The 19,395-nt window shown below is 45.4% G+C and overlaps 1 protein-coding gene across 1 annotated transcript; it reads right to left on the bottom strand.

The window, feature by feature from the left end:
* Positions 1-308: 308 nt before the first annotated feature.
* LOC141100965 (fragile X messenger ribonucleoprotein 1 homolog) lies at positions 309-1,999 on the bottom strand. The gene is made up of 2 exons (XM_073589730.1): positions 642-1,999; positions 309-426 (listed from the first exon to the last, which is right to left on the bottom strand). Exons 1-2 carry the CDS (start codon positions 1,972-1,974, stop codon positions 377-379), a joined length of 1,383 nt encoding a protein of 460 aa, XP_073445831.1. The 5' UTR covers positions 1,975-1,999; the 3' UTR covers positions 309-376.
* Between the last annotated feature and the right edge of the window lie 17,396 nt (positions 2,000-19,395).

The raw sequence follows: 19,395 nt of genomic DNA, 5'->3' as shown, positions 1-19,395 counted from the left end.
CCTGAACATACACATATCTTCAGGCAAAACGGAGAACATTCCGCACCCAGTGCACTAAATGACATCTTTAGTGCTCATGTACACTATAGGCAAAATACTCCGGGTTGCATCGCAGGGAGCATCCCTCCATGTGACATATCTCCCATTAACCACGCGATCACCTGTCACACCACATATCCCCCTCCTCTGCCTAAAGCCGTGGGGCTTGGCACTTTCTATTACTCGACCAGAGATCCTTCTCGGTCGTCTCTGCCAGTCAAATCGTCTATCAAAGTCAGGCCCTGCTAGTGAACTCTTCAGTAGGCGTCCCTTATCCGACTCTGTCTTGTTCTTTGATAAAGATGGGCCCACGTCAGACCACCCGCATCCCTGGCGGTCAGTATGGTGTTGCGACTCCCTTGCCCCCATACCTCTTGTCTGGACTGACTCTTTGTCACCACGTCTTCTACAGGGTCTCCTGCCTAGGTCACTCAGCTCTGAGCTAACTGAGGCATCACTACTTCCTCTTCCATCAGGCCACCTACTGTCCTCTCTCTGCTGGCCATTTCTCCTAAGGTCTATAAGGTCCCGAGAGCAGCCCTTCCATTTATCTCTATGTACTCTCTTATCTCCATCTTTAGGACTTCCAGTCTTAAGTGAACCTCTTTGTCTTTCTATACCGCGAGTTGAAGGAGGCGGCCATCTTCTTTCCATTTCCTCCAGCTCTCTACTGATCTGCTTCCTCTCAAGTCTTAGCTGCTCTACTTCTTTCAGGTATGACACGCGATACTCCAGGAGCATCCGGATATTCCCAAGGCTCTCCATGGACCCAACAATGAGGAATGGAACCATCCCATCTTCATCCTTGTCCTGGGCTTCGTCATCAGCCGGAATCCTCACTCTCATCACGCCAGACCTGTTCACCATGTCCTGCATCACTTTCCCAAACCTTCCGATGACTTTCCTCACCAGACCTCCGGGCACTTGAATGATGTCTTCTGCAATGCCCTGCTGACTTTGAACTTTCCTCGCACACTCTAGACATCGAGCGGCTTCTTTTTTTCCCAACAGGATCATCTGCCTTGTGCGGAGGCATTGTAGATGCATATCCCTCAGGATAGTAACCCGCTTCCTTGTGACTTCCTTAGATGACAGTATGACCAGCTGCTTCGTCTCTGGTGCCCAGATCACACTACATGCTTCTATAGCCTTCCTAAAGGCCTCATGCACACCTTCCTCAGCACAGGCTTCCTGCATGTCTTCTGGTACTTCAATTACAACCTTGAAGGTCGTGGACTTGCTCTCATCCTGAACAGATGGCTCTGGGTTCCCTACGGACACTTCCCTCAAGATATCTGTCACGATTGGATGACTGTCTTGTGCAGCCCTTGGCTCACCATCTTCCTGAGATTTACAGTTTTCAGGACCCTTTTCCAAGATGGGCTTTGGCAGTTCTGCCTTGCTATCAGGCGGGCACGGCTGCTGTACGTCTTCGCCAATCCACTTCTCCCGTAGAAGACCTTTTCCTACTCCACTGAGTTCTTGCAGAACTTTATCTCGCTCCTCTGCCAGGTAGCGACGCTCATCCTCTCTCCTGAGAATCTCCTGTTGATACTTCTCTTGGGCCTCTCTGAGCACCTCCATATCTTCCAACAGGGTCTTGTTCATGGTTTTACACGCTGACAGGTGACCTCTGAGCTCAGAGACTTCCTTCTCCAGCTCATCCACTCTGTGCTCAGTCACTTGTCTCAGTGCTTTGCCTGCCAAGAGCTCGGACTCTAGGTGGTGCAACCGCTTCACCTGCGCGGAGTTGGCGACTTCCAGACTCGCCACCTTCAGACACACCCTCGCCAGCTGCTGACACATCTCTTCGCGCCCTTGCTCCAAGTCTCGTAGGTGCGCTTCTACTTGGGGCAAACTGTCATTACAATGGATTCGTGCTTCTGTCTGACAAAGACTGTCTTCAGCCCTAGTGGTTGCTACTGGCAATAACATATTACAGTCACGCCTGGTACCTGTGTCACACCCCACCGCGTGGGAAATGTTCATGTTGCTCTCTGTTCGGGTGTCAGGTCCACTCTTTTTAATTACCACACCACTATCAGTCTCTCCCTGGTACCCGTCAGGTGACATGTCCGTAAGTGGGGCCGACGCACTGTTCTCTCTGGTCATGCTTAACTTAGGCCTGTCAACTTTAGGAGGCGGACTTTTCACACCATTACCTCCCATACACATTATATCAACAGACACTTCTCCTTTTGTCCACCAGTCCCACAGGGCTTCTAAGTCCCGCCCTATTACCATAGTATACTGTAAGTCTGGGTCTACTGTCACTACATGGTACGTGGAACTCTCAGTCGTGTCAATGTAGAGGTATGCTGTCAAAAGTTCTTTATCGTCCCCACCAAAGCTATTCACTCTCGTCACCGTCCCAGGCAACACAGAACGTCCAGGAGTGGTTTTTAGCACAGATACCGGACTCCCAGGGTCTAACAATCCCATCACCCGTTCTCCATCCAGCCAGAAGGGGCACTGTAGTGTCGGTTCACTGACCGAGCTACTCACAATCGTCTCATCTCCCAGCCCACCATCCGTCATATCACGAGACGTCAGGTCCTTAAGTTGGGCAGTTGTACTTTTTCTTCTGGTCAGTTCTACCTCTGACCTGTCCATGTCAGGAGCCATCACTATCTCAGTGTCCGCTGGCCCCACAGTCGAAGCATCTCCATCGTCCGACAAAACATCATCAAACAGAACAAAGTCCCGGCCCCTCTCCCAGGCATAGACTAAGTCCCGTGGTATCCCTCCCCCTTGGCACTCACCACCCTTGGTCCCCTCAAACACTACTCTGTCTACTGCGTAGTTCACCGTGACCCCGTGTTTACAGCGAACCCTGACGTTTTTCTCGGACAGAGAGAAAGTGAGAGGAGTTCCTGTCAGAGTCACCTGATTCTCTGATTCCAGCCGACCAAAGGCTCCTTCCCGGTGCAGCATCACTGTACACATCTGTGGCCCGTCATTACTACCCGGAAAGGATATTCCACATTCTGAAAAAGACCTGCACATACACTGCGGTACTACAGACGTACCTACTGAGTCACCCAGTGCTGTCACTTCTTCAAACTTGGCCCCTTTCTGGACCACCACCCCGCTTTGGGTTTCCACCCCCTCCCGGGACTCCACCCCATTTTGGGTTACCACCCCAATTTGGGCCACCGCCCCCTTTGGGGACTCCACCCCTTTACGGGCTACCACCCCGATTTGGGCCACCGCCCCCTTTTGGGACTCCACCCCTTTACAGGCTACCTCCCCGATTTGGGCCACCGCCCCCTTTTGGGACTCCACCCCTTTTCGGGATCTCCCCATGTCTGTCCTGCAGAACCTCTTAGGCCACAGTTCACACAGTACAGTTTTTTTTTTCCTTCAGGCTGGTACTGGCCCTTTAAGCACGACACCACTTCTTTCTGGCACTGCCTCAGCTCCTGCCGTCGCTCACAAGCAGCTGCTGGTGTCTCTGCAGCTCCTGCTGCGTCGTCTTCGTGGACCTGCCGATCCACCGGAAGCCACTTGTTGCCCTCAAAAGGAAGAAAAAACCACAAAAGCGCGCCCATAGGGCCTTACCAGTGCAGGTATAATGGTATAAGGACATAATACAGGGTACTCACCCTCAATAGTTGTGTAAAGCCACAACTACTGTATCCGCTTAGTCATATGCCATAAAGCTGCAGCAGGATGGTGTAGACAGACAGCGTCTGCTACCAATGCTCAAATAGGAGATCCCAAAAAGAAAAAACATCAGGTCCCCGCGCTGCGAGACCTTCGTGAGCGTACTGAGCCACAGCAAGCACCTTCAGGATTTTTTTTTTTTTTGCAGAGAAGCGAGGAAAAGGGAAAAAAAAACACAAGCACAGTCTCTCACTGACTCTGGTCAGTGCAACACGGATTCCTGTCCGTTACCTGCTGGTGTCGGCCACACAGGTTCTCGGGTACCTCTTCTCCTCATAGGCATCCCACAAATCTCCATACAGTCATTTCCTCTGACCTCGGTCAGTATTACTCACGATTTTCCATACCGTCTGTGCTCCTGGGAATCGCTGCCCGCAGTCTGTCACCAATTGTAAGGATTCGGACTCGCTTAGGTGCGGCGGGAGTCAAACATGAGGCACGTTCCTTTAAAATTTCACAGGGTTTATTACTCCATAAACCAGAGACAGCACATAAACAGTCCTTAGCTGGGCTGTGTTCCCTCAGGTCCTGTGCACACAGGTCAGGGCAATGTCCAGAGCAGCGCTCCATCTGCAGACACAGGAAGGCTTCTCCTTCCTTGGAACACAGACCACTCTCTGTAGTGTCCCACCTGGACACAGGGAAGTCTGTCCACACTCTGCCAGACTTCCTCACAGTCTCTCTCACATGTGCCAAACACCTTAATTACATAGCCCTGTAACCACACCCATAGGTGAGGTATGGATCACATGAGCTGGTCACATGGTCAGGACTTCACCACAGGTCCTGAACATACACATATCTTCAGGCAAAACGGAGAACATTCCGCACCCAGTGCACTAAATGACATCTTTAGTGCTCATGTACACTATAGGCAAAATACTCCGGGTTGCATCGCAGGGAGCATCCCTCCATGTGACATATCTCCCATTAACCACGCGATCACCTGTCACACCACAGTACATACAAAAGTGCAGCGTGCCAATAGGCAAATAGTTAATAGGAGATAATAAACAGATAATATGCTCAATGCACAATAAAAGTATCCCCAATATAACTGCAAAATTTCATCAAATAAACTTGCTTAATACAAATACAACAGTTGAAACACCTAAATGGCGGTATACTCTGTGCACAGTACAAAATCTGTCCTCAAAATGACTATAGCAATACATGGAGTAAATTTGCAAAGTTACACATTACAAGTATCACATAACTTACATGGATGTCAATATTACTGGTGCCCTCTATTCCTTGGTTACGCCAACAGCGCCATTTCGCCGTATGACTTCCTCAATAAGGGGCTACATGTGTGATGTGTAAGGGCTCATCTATAAATATCCCCGTGATCAGCTGTTTTCAATGTCGGCATCGCCGGTGCAACAGTGCGCATGTGCCACTTTCTGAACTTCCTCCCATACATAAGAGTGACTTCCCGTTCACCGCTCTTGGAACGCAAGCGTGAGACGCTATTCATATGATGAGATTGAAGACTCCTCTTGATTGTCCATAAATACGCTTGTATGCCACATCTAGAGTTGAGCGATACCGTCCGATACTTCAAAGTATCGGATCGGAATGGATCGGCCGATCTTAAAAAAAAGTATCGGTATCGCCGATTCCGATACCGGAAGTCCCATTCAAGTCTATGGGACTTCCGGTATCGGAATAAGAAAAACCCTGTTTTTGCCTTGTACAGCCTCTCTAGGGTCTGTACGGGCCTTTCGGGGGGCTGTGCCGGCCTGCCAGGGGGTCTGTGCAGGCTCCGGTGGTCTGTGCCGGCCTGCCGGGGGGCTGTGCCGGCCTGCCGGGGGGGCTGTGCAGGCTCCGGGGGGGGCTGTGCCGGCCTGCCGGGGGGCTGTGCCGGCCTGCCGGTGGTCTGTGCAGGCTCCGGTGGGCTGTGCCGGCCTGCCGGGGGGCTGTGGGAATTTCCCACGCAGCAATGGCATAAAGTGAGACTAGGGACTTTTTTTTTTTTAAGTGGCGGAGGAATACAGTGCGGAAGGATACCTACCTTCCATCATTGGATTCCTGCAGCCCGTAGAGAACGGCAGCATCAGCTGATGCTGCCGTTCTCTACCCAAGATCGTTGTGGGACACACTCGTGGACTGCTTCGGATCGTGGGTGAGTATTTTTGTGGTTTGTTATGTTAATATTTATTCCGTAAAAGACAATGGCTTCGGGGAACAATGTGACAAGTATTGGTAAGTATGTTACTCTATGTTATATGTACTGTATGTCTATGTATGTATTGTATGAATGTATTGTATGTAGTATGTATGTAGTATATATGTGGTATGTAAGTAGCATGTAGTATGTATGTAGTATGTATGTAGCATGCATGTAGCATGCAGTATGTATGTAGCATGCATGTAGTATATATGTAGTATGTATGTAGCATGTAGTATGTATGTAGCATGCATGTAGTATGTATGTAGTATGTATGTAGTATATATGTAGTATGTATGTAGCATGTAGCATGCATGTAGTATGTATGTAGCATGCATGTAGTATATATGTAGTATGTATGTAGCATGTAGTATGTATGTAGCATGCATGTAGTATGTATGTAGTATGTATGTAGTATGTATGTGGTATGTATGTAGCATGTAGTATGTATGTAGCATGCATGTAGTATATATGTGTTATGTATGTAGCATGCATGTAGTATGTATGTAGTATGTATGTGGTATGTATGTAGCATGCATGTAGTATGTATGTAGTATATATGTGGTATGTATGTAGTATGTATGTAGCATGTAGTATGTATGTAGCATGCATGTAGTATATATATAGTATGTAGCATGCATGTAGTATATATGTAGTATGTATGTAGCATGTAGTATGTATGTAGCATGCATGTAGTATGTATGTAGTATTTTTTTTTTTTTTTTTTTAACATTTAACACATTAGCCGGATGATGGGACTACTACTGTCCCATCATTGGCTAATGTGTCAATCACTGTCATGGTAGCAGGCATCGCCAGATGGGACTTATAGTCCCATCGGACGATGCTTGCACAGACCCCCGGACATCAGCACAGCCCCCCGGCAGGCCGGCACAGCCCCCCGGCAGGCCGGTACAGACCCCCACAGGGTGCACAGACCACCGGCAGGCCGGCACAGCCCCCCGGCAGGCCAGTACAGACCCCGGGCAGTCCACACAGCCCCCCCCGGCAGGCCGGCACAGCCCCCCGGCAGGCCGGTACAGACCCCGGGCAGTCCACACAGCCCCCCGGCAGGCCGGCAGAGACCCCCGGAAGGCCCGAAATGACGGCGCATCATGATGCGCACACACCGCGCATCATGATGACGTCAGGCTGTCAATCAACTTTGAACTTCCGATTCCGATACCGACTTCCGATATTGAAAAAATATCGGAAGTCGGTATCGGAATTCCGATACAGCAAGTATCGGCCGATACCCGATACTTGCGGTATCGGAATGCTCAACACTAGCCACATCACATCAGCTGAAGAAATTTCACCTAAACATTCATGTTACTATAATAAAATAAAACAGAAAATGATTAAAATCAACATAAAAAACACATAAAACAGGATAATAGGTGGAAACAGTATTTATAGGACCAAGAATTCACAAAAATGCATTAAAACCCAAGGTTTCATTAAGCCCTTGTGGTGCCATACTTCCAAGCCAATAAATCCATTTGCTTTCCCTCTGCGCAAGCGCTTTGGCAATATTTCCCCCTCTAAAACCTAAATGGACCTGGTCAATGGCTAAAATCCTAAGACCAGAGGGGTCACTGTTGTGAAACTGCTTAAAGTACTTCTGCAGAGTTTTAAGAGTACTATAATCCTCAATGTCCAATGCCTTTTCTATATCCCTTACAAGTTCCTTAGTTCGCACCCTTAATTCTCTGGTTGTTAAGCCTACATAAATTTTGTTACAGGGACATCAAGCGTGATATATAACTCTTTTTGATGTACAGGTAAGTCTCTTGTGTATCTGATATATTCTAGAACCATCATGATTTCCAAATGTCTTGTTTCTGTAATGGTTACCGAAGCCTTACACGAGTTACATGGGAAAAAGCCTTTAGACTCTAACCTTCCCGCCATAGGCGGATCAACAGAATAATGACTTTGTACAAGTAAATCCTTTAAATTCCTTCCACGTCTTGACACTGTTAAAGGGCGGTCAGGCAAAATTTTCTTTAAAACATGGTCTACTTGTAGTATATTCCAGTGTTTTTGCAAAATTGCCACCAATTCAGGCCATTGTTTATTATACCCAGAAATAAACCTTACATGCTTATTATCAGTAGATTTATCATGAGTATTACTACCATATAAAAGTTCCTCTCTAGAAATTCTTTTAGCCTTTCTATACCCTTTCTTTATTTGCCTTTTACTATATCCTCTATCACTGAACCTACGGATAAGGTCAGATGCTTGTTGCTCATAGTCTTCCTCTCTCATGTAAATTCTCTTTACCCTAAGAAATTGACCCGTGGGGATGCCATTAATAGTTGATCTATGATGGGCCGATGAGGCATGTAATAATGTATTTGTAGCAGTCTTCTTTCTAAATACATTTGTAATAATTCTCCCATCACTCAAAGCTTCTATTTGCAAATCTAGGAATTCTATTTTCCTTCCAAAGTTGTAAGTCAACCTAATGTTATTATTATTCTGATTGAGTCTTTCCATTACCAACAACAAATTTTCCTTGGATCCTTCCCAAATAAAAAGAATATCGTCGATATATCGACTCCACCCTTGAATAGCCTCACTACCTATGATACTGTCATCATGAAAAATATGTTGTTCCCAGTATCCCATAAATAAATTAGCATAAGCGGGGGCACAAGTGGCCACCATCGCTGTACCTTGCTGTTGCAAGTATATATCATTGTTAAACGTAAAAACGTTATGCTCCAGAACAAATTTAAGTAGTGACAAAATAAATTCATTTAATTGGGGCTCCAAATTGCTTTCATATAAAAAAATGGGAGACCACGACTAACCCATCTTCATGTTTTATAGATGAATACAATGCCTCTACGTCAGCTGTGACTAAGACAGCTCCCTCCTCTATATGTACGGAATCAAGTCTTTTCAGCATCATAGCAGTATCTTTTATATATGAGGGCAGAGTTTGCACTAACGGTTGAAGATAGTAATCAATCACAGTGCAAATCACCTCACATAAGCTACCTATGCCTGAGACGATGGGTCTCTCTGGAGGATCCACAGGATCCTTGTGGATTTTATGCAATAAGTGGAAAGTAGCCAATCTTGGCAGTAATTTACTTATTGTATCCACTATCCTCTTGGGAATGATCCCATCCTGATAGGCTGTTTCCAAAATGTCAATCAGTTGTTGCTGAAACTGGGTCAAAGGGTTATAATGTAACTTTTTATAACATCCTTTATTGCCTAGAATCTTAGCTGCCTGCCTTTCATACATCTCATTTGGCCATATAATAGTGTTACCATCCTTATCGGCCTGCTTTATAACTACATTTCTCAATGACTGCAATTTTCTTAAGGCTCTATTTTCCTCCAGGGCTAAATTGGACACCCAACTAGGGACAGGTGGTAAACTTTCCACTTCCTCACTTACTACTTTGGTAAAAATCTCCACAGTTGAGCAAGTGCCCAAGCTTGGAAAAGTAGAACTTTTTCCAATCAAATGCGTTGGAAACTTACCCTCCTTACTGGATTGGTTTTCCTCCATAAGCTCCTCCAAATTCCTCAAGGCTTCCCTTTCCACATCAGTGGGGAACATAAAGTCCACATCATTTCTGTAATGCAGTTTTTGTAAACTGATCTTACGCGCAAACAAATGGAGATCTTTAATTACTTGAAATTTGTCTAGATGTGAAGAAGGGGAAAAAGTCAAACCCTTTTCTAATATAATTTAATCTTTATATCACTCAAAACATGATTTGATAAATTTGTCACCTTTAGTTTATCATTATTACGCTTATTCCTTCCGTTGAAAATTTCTCGGTATTTTCTTTTTTCCCCGATTACTTGTCTTTGTGTGTACACGATAATCATTAGAGCTTTCTGCTTCACTACATGAAGTACTACTCTCGGCATATGATGGCTGGTCTTGACCTGCACCATTTGGTCTATTTCCAGTGACCCCACTACGTTTTTTAGGCAATTGCCATCTAAAAATTTTATCCGTTTCAAAGTCCATGGAATCTCTTTTGAACTTCTTGATCTTAAGTTCACTTATGTCACTTTCCCACTTGTCAATGTCTTTCTCTATAGACTTAATCAGATTTTCCATTTTATCTGCCACCAATTGTTTCCTCAGATTTTTATTCAACTCTTCAATCTCACTATCTAAGGTATTCATACTTGCTGTATTTTTATCAATGATAATTTTAATAAATTCTAACGAACATGCAATAGAGGCTTTTTTCCATCTCTGAATTAATTCAGAGTCTTCCAAATCAAATGAGGGGTACACCTGCACTCTTAGACCTCTAGGAAAAATGTTATGACCTAGGTAATTCTCTAAAGTAGTCCTATTCCACCATAGTTTTGTCTTTTTGTGTAAGGCATTTTTATACTACATAGAAAGGTCCCTGCTTTCCATCGTAAAATCCTGTATTCCTGAAGAAACTCCTTGCTTGAATAGGTCTGAAGCTTTAGACAGCCAAGTGGTTTCCCTGGCTTCCAGGTCAATTATGTATGAAGCGGACAATCTGATAGAGAACAGAATAGCAAATTTATGCATATCAAACAATCCACAAAATTAGAATGCTACCTTCCAAAACAATGTACTTTCACAGAATCCCACATAAAAATAATGTAGGAAAAGAAAGCCACGAGCCGAAATATAAAAAATAGCAATTTATTCATAGATAATTAAAAAATAACAAGACAAGGAAATTTCCAAAAATTGCCAAGGTCAAATGGTTACACCAGAAAAAGATGTGAAAACATTGTAATGTGATCTCATAACAGCTAATTATAAATGCATCAATAATGGCAAAAATATATATATATATATATATACACATACAATAAGGCACTAAAAAGTGCTCCATGCGGATTAATTAAGAATAACATATAATAATTTGCATAATGCAAGATAAAACTATCCAAACAAATTAACCAGTAAATAATTGCAAAAAGAAAAATTCATACAAGATAATATCAGCTACCAAAACACACATGTAAGTATAGCTAATGGCGATATATGGAATGCAAAAATTGTGTACAGAAATGTTGGACCCTGTCCTGTGACCTGATACCGTGCATGCAATTTCGCTGAGACCTGTGAGTCTAACAGGCTCAGTGTTTATGTTTATGTTACAGCGCCTCTGTGAGTTAACAGAGTCCGCTCTGCGCACATCGGGTGACGTTGAACCCGTGCGCATTATACTTCCATATATCGTGTCTGCCATTGTCTAGCAGCGGTTTTAACACCTAATGCACGGTGGACCCCAGGCGGCGAACACACTTTATATTATTTTATATTTGGTGCGTTCCGCTGTCCCTAAGAGGAATAGAGGGCACCAGTAATATTGACATCCATGTAAGTTATTTGATATTTGTAATGTGTAACTTTGCAAATTTACTCCATGTATTGCTATAGTCATTTTGAGGACAGATTTTGTACTGTGCACAGAGTATACCGCCATTTAGGTGTTTCAACTGTTGTATTTATATTAAGCAAGTTTATTTGATGAAATTTTGCAGTTATATTGGGGATATTTTTATTGTGCATTGAGCATATTATCTATTTATTATCTCCTATTAACTATTTGTCTATTGGCACGCTGCACTTTTGTATGTACATTTTTTGTACTAATGGCATGCAATATATATATCGCTAATGGCTATATTTATATGTGTATTTTGACAGCTTAAATTTACTTGAATGAAGTTTTTTGTGCTTTAAGCAAATTACTATTTTACATCTAATTAGGCATTTTGCATTTCTGTACACAATTTTTGCATTCCATATATCGCCATTAGCTATACTTACATGTGTGTTTTGGCAGCTGATATTATCTTGTATGAATTTTTCTTTTTGCAATTATTTACCGGTTAATTTGTTTGGATAGTTTTATCTTGCATTATGCAAATTATTATATATTATTCTTAATTAATCCGCATGGAGCACTTTTTACTGCCTTTTGCATATATATATATATTTTTTTTGCAATTATTGATGCATTTATAATTAGCTGTCATGAGATCACTTTACAGTGTTTTCACATCTTTTTCTGGTGTAACCATTTGACCTTGGCAATTTTTGGAAATTTCCTTGTCTTGTTATTTTTTAATTATCTATGAATAAATTGTTATTTTTTATATTTTGGCTCGTGCCTTTCTTTTCCTACATTATTTTTATGTGGGATTCTGTGAAAGTACTTTATTGTGGTAAGGCCTGTTTCACACTTCCGTTTTTGACCATCAGTCAAAATCCGTCGTTTTTGCAAAAAAACGGATACGCCATTTTTTTTGGCGGATCCGTTTTTTTCCCCATTGATTTGCATTACCGGCGGATCTTGACGGATGGCCATCCGTTGGATCCGTTTTTTTGCGGATCCGTCAATTTTTTTGCACCCGCCAAGATGCCTAGACGGACCATGTAACGTTTTTTGTGCTGCAGGATCCACATTTTTTTAGTGCGCATGCCCGGAGGAATGAAGTCAGGAGGAAATTTAACCCTGAAATCATTTCTGGCGGCCAGAAAAAAAAAAATCTCTCTCTCTCCTTCCCGGGCAGCATTCAACGGATCCGTCAAAAACAACGGTCCGGTGGCATCCGTTCACATCAGTTTACAACGGATCCGCATTTTGGCGGATTTTAACTGACACAAAAAAACTGATGTGTGAAACAGGCCTAAGACTGGCCATTTTATCAAGCAAAAATCAGGAAAAGAAAAAAAAAAGGGCTCAGAGTAACCCTCCCGTTCGTATTGCATTTTTACGGTCCGCTGGAGTTTCTTTTCTGGTAGTTCTATCTGTCATGGTCATACTATGGATTTTCAAGTGATGGTGGACAGTGGGTCTGCACTGAATTTGATTGATCAACAATTTCTTGACAAGTATAAGATTGAGTCCATACCTTTGTCATCCCCTTTTCCTGTAGTGGCGATTGATAACACTCCGCTAGAGCATGGGTGCGTTTCCCGAAAAGTCACCGGGTTTCCACTCACTGTGAATATGGAACACCAGGAATCTTTAGATTTGTTTGTACTTGATAAATTGCCTTTTCCAGTCATCCTGGGGTTACCCTGGTTAAAAGTGCACAATCCTGTACTGTACTGGTCATCAAATACTATAAGACCCTGCGGTCAGGGGTGTTATGGGGAATGTTGTGATGTACACATCGCTTTTGTGGTGAAAAATGAGCTACCTAAACCCATTCAGGAATTCTGGAAAGTCTTTTCTGAAGTTGAGTCACAAGCTCTACCACCGCACTTAGATTACGATTGCACTATTGAGTTCGTCCCAGGTGGTACTTTCCCTAAGAGTCATTTATTTAATCTGACGATTCCCGAGAGGGAGGTCTTAAAGGAATACCTGCAGACTAGTCTTGCTGCAGGTCATATAAGACCCTCCAAGTCCCCAGTGGCTGTGGGATTCTTTTTTGTCAAAAAGAAAGATGGGGGTCTTAGGCCATGTTTGGATTTCAGGGAGATTAACAAGATCACTGTGCGCAATCCTTACCCCTTGCCACTAATTCTGGATTTGTTTAACCAATTGGTTGGAGCCAAGTGGTTCTCTAAGATTGATCTCCGTGGGCCATATAATTTGCTGCGGATCAAAGAAGGTGATGAATGGAAGGTAGCCTTTAATACCCCAGAAGGTCATTTTGAGTGCCTAGTAATGCCTTTCGGCCTTACAAATGCTCTGGTGTTCTTTCAAAATTTCAACAACAATATTCTGAGGCCATTGATCGGTAGGAGTGTTATCGTTTATTTGGATGATATTTTGATCTACTTGCCCGATCTGGAGTCGCATTGGCAAAGAGTCCACGAGTTTCTGCAGATTCAAGCGAAAACTTACTGTTTGATAAACTGGAGAAATGCAAGTTTGCGGTACAGAAAATTAGCTTTTTGGGCTACATTGTTTCCAATGATGGGTTTGAGATGGACCCGGTGAAGGTTCAGGCGGTATTGGAGTGGCCTAGACCTGAATGCTTGAAGTCAATTCAGAGATTCTTGGGGTTTGCTAACTATTACCAAAAATTCATAAAGAATTTTTCTGTTATAGCCAAACCCCTTACTGATCTGACTAAGAAGGGTGCCAATACTATCCAATGTCCCCTGAGGCTGTCAAGGCCTTTGAGCATCTCAAGGAGAAGCTTAGCTCTGCTCCTGTGTTGATCCAGACAGACGAGACTAAGCCCTTTCTGGTAAAGGTGAATGCATCATCAGTAGGAGTGGGGGCTGTTCTGTCACAGGAGGGAGAGGATGGGGTACATCCCTGTGCGTTCTTCTCTAAGAAATTTTCGGAGGCGGAGCTGAACTACGATGTTGGGAACCGAGAATTGCTGGATATTAAGCTTGCGTTTGAGCATTGGCAACATTTTTTGGAGGGTGCTAGACATCCTGTCAGGATCCTGTCAGCGCCGGCGTGCAGCCTCCGCTGAGCAGGGACTCACCTGCACTGGAGGGGAGCCCGGGGTCAGGTACAGCCGGAAAGTACAGATACACAGGACCTGTGGATGGTGAAGTTTAGCAAGCAGTCACAGAACCTACGGTCATATGACTGCAAGGGGGCGGGGCTTAGCATTATGCTTTCAGAGATGGCAGGACACTATACAGAAATACTCAGAGTCAGGCAACACGGAGGTCATACACAGAGATATCAGTAAAGTACCAGGGATGAGACAGAACGGATAGTCAGGGCCAAGCAGAAGTCAAAACCAAACAGACATAGAAGGTACCAAGCAGAATCCAAAGCAATATCCAGAGAACAGACCGAGTCGCACACAGAGAATCAAGCAACCAGAACACAGCACAAACACACTCAGGGGTCACCACACAATGCCAAGGGCGAAAGTATAACTGACAGGGATTGTAGTATCTCAGGGCAATAAAAAGCTCTGCCTGAACCAAAGAGAGGCCACAATAATTAACCCCAGGTGTGAAGGTCAAAGCCTGAACTGAGCGCAAGACATTAACCCCTGACGTGCAAGTCAAAACCTGCACTGGGATCATGACAGTACCTCCCTCTCAACGGGGGCCTCTGGACCCCCAGGCTTCCCCGGGTACTTGGCATGGAAAGCCCGAACCAGGCGATCTGCATGTACAGAGTGAGCAGGGACCCATGAGCGATCCTCCGGTCCATATCCCTGCCAGTGGACCAGGTACTGCAAAGAGCGGCGCACCCGCCGAGAGTCCACAATATGTCCAACCTCATACTCCAAGTGACCCTCCACCAACACTGGAGGAACAACAGACTCGGAGTCCTCCTTGACAGACCCCATGGGTTTCAACAGAGATTTATGGAACACATTGGATATGTTTAAGGAGGCGGGGAGACGCAACCTATATGCCACCGGATTGACTATCTCCACAATCTCGTACGGACCAATGAACTTTGGTCCCAATTTAGCTGACGGTACCTTCAAGTTGATGTTACGTGTGGAAAGCCAAACCTTCTCCCCCACCTGAAACATGTGTCCCGGGGCCCTCTTTTTGTCAGCAAAATATTTGAACCTCCCCTGGGCCCGAGAGATATTACGCTGGACTTCTGCCCAGAGGTTTTTTAACCGCTGGACGGACCCCTCTGCCCCTGGACAACCGGAATCCACCCATGAAAACTCCCCAAAATGAGGATTAAACCCATAATTGAATAGGAATGGGGACATGTTGTTGGACTGACTCACCCGGTTGTTAAAAGCGAATTCCGCCAACAGTAACGCATCACACCAATCCTCCTGTCTGGCAGAGGTCAGACACCTGAGAATTTGTTCCAGGGATTGATTGGTGCATTCCGTCTGACCATTACTCTCCGGGTGATATGCCGACGAGAAGGAGAGTGAGATGCCCAATTTCATACAGAATTCCCTCCAAAATTTGGCCACAAACTGCACACCTCTGTCAGACACCACATTCAGGGGTACCCCATGCAGTCGGACCACATGCTGCACGAACAACCTTGACAATGTTTCTGCTGAGGGTAGTGCTGCCAAGGGAATGAAATGGGCCTGTTTTGAAAACCTATCCACCACCACCCAGATCACGGTATTGCCCCTGGAAGGTGGAAGACCGGTAATAAAATCCATGGAGAGATGAGTCCATGGCCTATCAGGAACTGGTAAAGGTATGAGTTCCACAGCCGGCCGGTTATGCGAGCTTTTGGAACGGGCACAAACTCCACAAGCAGCAATGAATTTCTTGACATCGACCCCAGCGACGGCCACCAAAAAATGCTGGCTACTGCCTCTCTAGTGGCTGTGATACCGGGATGAGCACTCAGCCTAGACTCATGAAACTCCTGCAGAAGTCTAGGCTGCAATAAATCTGGAACAAACAATTTATCCCCTGGCCTGGTCGTCGGAGCTAGGAACTAAGCTGTCATGGTCACGTGTGTCGGGACGCAGATGATACCGCAAGGCGAACCCATAACACACGTGACCCTGGATACACCACCTCCAGTGGGGCGCATTTAAATAATAAAAACGTACAGGTGGATACGCCGCCTCCACCTGGCGAATTTAGGTATTACACGCTATACATACAATATCTGGAAACACCGCCTCCAGTAAGGCGCATTTAAATAATAAAGGGGGGAACCTGGGTAACTTTAACAATGGGGGGCCCTGCAATAGGGAAAAGGGAATTGGAGACCTCCTGAGCTCCCCTGAGCCAGTGTCCCTGCACTCCTAACGTTCCCTATGCCGATTTCGCACCGGGCGCCGCACGCGTACCTCAACGCCCTAGCTCGCCCTGAACCTAAACCCTCACTAGGGAATAGGTCGGTGCGGAAACTAATCCCACCACTGCACTAATAACACACATGAGGAAAGAGACAATACAGGGGAAACACCACTTAGCTTTGCTCTGTTGCGTGCGCTCCTAGCAACAGAGCCCTCCACCTGAGTGCATCTTCTCCTCCACCTGGATCCATCACCATAACAGGATCCTTCACCTTAGTGCAGCCTTGGAGCAGAGTCCAAAACCAGTTGCAGCTGCTTAGTACCAGAGTCCCAAGGAAGAGTTCAGCTGCTGACACAAAGTCGAGCATGCTTGAGTCCAGCTCAGCGGCCAAGTCCCACATGGTGAGTGCCACTCTCCATAGTCGCCACTCCACCAGCCCATGCAGACACTTCCCGCTGACACCATCACTGCGACTCCACCACGCCATGCCAGCCCTTCGTCCAGACACCATAGCTGCAACACGTCCCCCCTGGCTAAGCTGCGCAGGACTCCTCACCAGCTCCATCCTTCATCCAGGCTCTCCCAAAACAGAGTGAACACAACTCACAATATCACACCTGATACATGATTAAGTGCACAAAACCTAAAGTGCAATATCAAAACCACCACCGGGGACAGTCAAGACACCTTGGAACTTTCCAAAGTAAAAAAAGTTCACCCAGTGATTTAAAACTGTCAGATCACTTCAGATCATGACATAAGCCCTCAAAATTTCTTGTTCCAACTCTGATGAGAGCCCCGTCACTAGCACCCCTGGGGGAAGAATGGAGGACGGCGGCTCGGGGGGAGACACCGGGTCAAAACTTCTGGACAGGGCATCCGCTTTAACATTTTTGGACCCTGGTCGAAAAGTAATGGAGAATTGAAAGCGTGAAAAAAAAAAGTGACCAACGGGCTTGTCTAGGAGTAAGCCTCTTAGCAGATTCAAGGTATGCCAAATTTTTGTGATCCGTGATAACAGTGATAGGGTGAGCCACGCCTTCCAGAAAGTGCTTCCATTCTTCGATTGCCAGCTTGACCGCAAGAAGTTCTCTATTGCCTACATCATAATTTCTCTCAGTGGATGAGAACTTCTTGGAGAAGAAGGCACAGGGTTTGAGATTAGTAAGGGTGGCCAGACCTTGGGACAACACTGCCTCCACCCCTACTTCAGAAGCATCCACCTCCACAATAAATGATTTGGACGGGTCTGGCTGGACCAACACCGGGGCGGACATGAAACATTTCTTAAGAGCTGAGAAGGACTCCTTAGCGAGTTCCGACCAATTTTTTACATCAGCCCCCTTCTGGGTAAGATCTGTGAGTGGTTTAACCACTTGAGAAACCTTTAATGAATCTCCGGTAATAGTTTGCAAATCCCAAGAAGCGCTGGAGCCCCTTGAGATCATGAGGCTGAACCCAGTCTGCGATCGCCAGCACCTTCTTAGGGTCCATACGAAACCCCTCACAAGATACAATCAGCCCCAAAAAAGACAGTTCCTGTACGAAAAACGAACATTTTTCCAATTTAGCAAACAGGTGGTTCTCCCTGAGTCTCTGGAGAACTGTCTGTAGATGTTGTAAGTGAAACTGACTGTTCGGGGAATACACCAAAATGTCATCCAAATAAATGAAAACAAAACCGCCTATCAGGTCAGAAAACACATCATTGATAAAGTTCTGGAAAATAGCGGGGGCATTAGTTAACCCAAAGGGCATAACCAGGTTTTCAAAGAGTCCCTCAGATGTGAGGAACGCAGTTTTCCACTTCCCTTCCCGAACCCTTATCAGGTTGTAGGCCCCCCGGAGATCTAATTTGAAGAACCATTGGGCCCCAGATAACTGGTTACATAGGTCTGGGATGAGGGGAAGTGGATAAGTGTTCCTAACCGTTATCTTGTTAAGTTCCCGAAAGTCGAGACATGGCCGCAAACCACCATCTTTCTTCTTCACAAAGAAGAATCCTGCTGCCACGGGTGACACAGAAGGCCTGATATACCCTTTGCGGAGACTCTCAGCTATGTACTCCTTCATGGCTTGGCGCTCAGGCCCGGACAAATTGAACAATCGAGCCTTAGGTAACTTGGCCCCGGGTACTAACTCAATGGCACAATCGTAGGGTCTATGTAGTGGCAGCGCCTCAGCCTCACTTTCGGAAAACACGTCTTCGAAATCCTTCAGGTACTCCGGAATACCTTCCAGACCGACAGACGACACAGATACAGTTTTAACAGAGTTAACAAAAGGCCCCAGGTTACAACACTTATCTTTACATCCCCATTGAGTGATCTCCCCCGTCACCCAATCAATGGTAGGATTATGGTGTTGTAGCCAAGGCATCCCCAGTACCAGTCCTGCAGGCAAGTTATTTAACATAAGACAAGCTAATTTTTCCACATGAGTAGAACCCACTTTCAGAGAAAAAAGTTCAGACCTGAAACAGATACCGTCCCGGGTAAGAGAGGACGAGTTAATTGCCACAAGTTTAACAGGATCCTGAAGCCTGACTGTCCCTATCTTATTAAGAGTCATAATCCGGGCATCAATCAGGCTAAGGGCAGAGCCACAGTCAACAAAGGCGGTAGTCTGAACAGGACCATCACCAAGTTCCAGTTCCACCCGAAGCACAATTTTTGCAAGTGAGGAAAAAGGTACCTGAAGGTCTGAGTAGCCTCCTCGACTACTACCCAGACCTAGTCGTTTCCCGCCACCTTGGAGGATGACGGACAGGAAGGGCAGTCCTTCTTCCAATGTCCAGATTCCCCACAATAGAAACACAACTGCTTCTCCCGGCAGCGTCTTCTTTCCTTCTCCTCAC

This window comes from Dendrobates tinctorius, unplaced genomic scaffold (assembly GCF_039654945.1).
Source record: "Dendrobates tinctorius isolate UK_male_01 unplaced genomic scaffold, ASM3965494v1 ptg000112l, whole genome shotgun sequence".
Taxonomy (NCBI): domain Eukaryota; kingdom Metazoa; phylum Chordata; class Amphibia; order Anura; family Dendrobatidae; genus Dendrobates; species Dendrobates tinctorius.
The sequence above is the reverse complement of the archived record's forward strand: the minus strand, read 5'-3'. Positions and strand labels throughout refer to the sequence as shown.

Bases quoted from the DNA above. Each gene is read 5' to 3' on its own strand.
- LOC141100965 (XM_073589730.1), bottom strand. From the start codon at position 1,974: ATGTTATTGCCAGTAGCAACCACTAGGGCTGAAGACAGTCTTTGTCAG. The intron at 427-641 runs GTTCACTTAAGA...GGTGACAAAGAG, and splicing joins CGGTATAGAAAGACAAAGAG to TCAGTCCAGACAAGAGGTAT.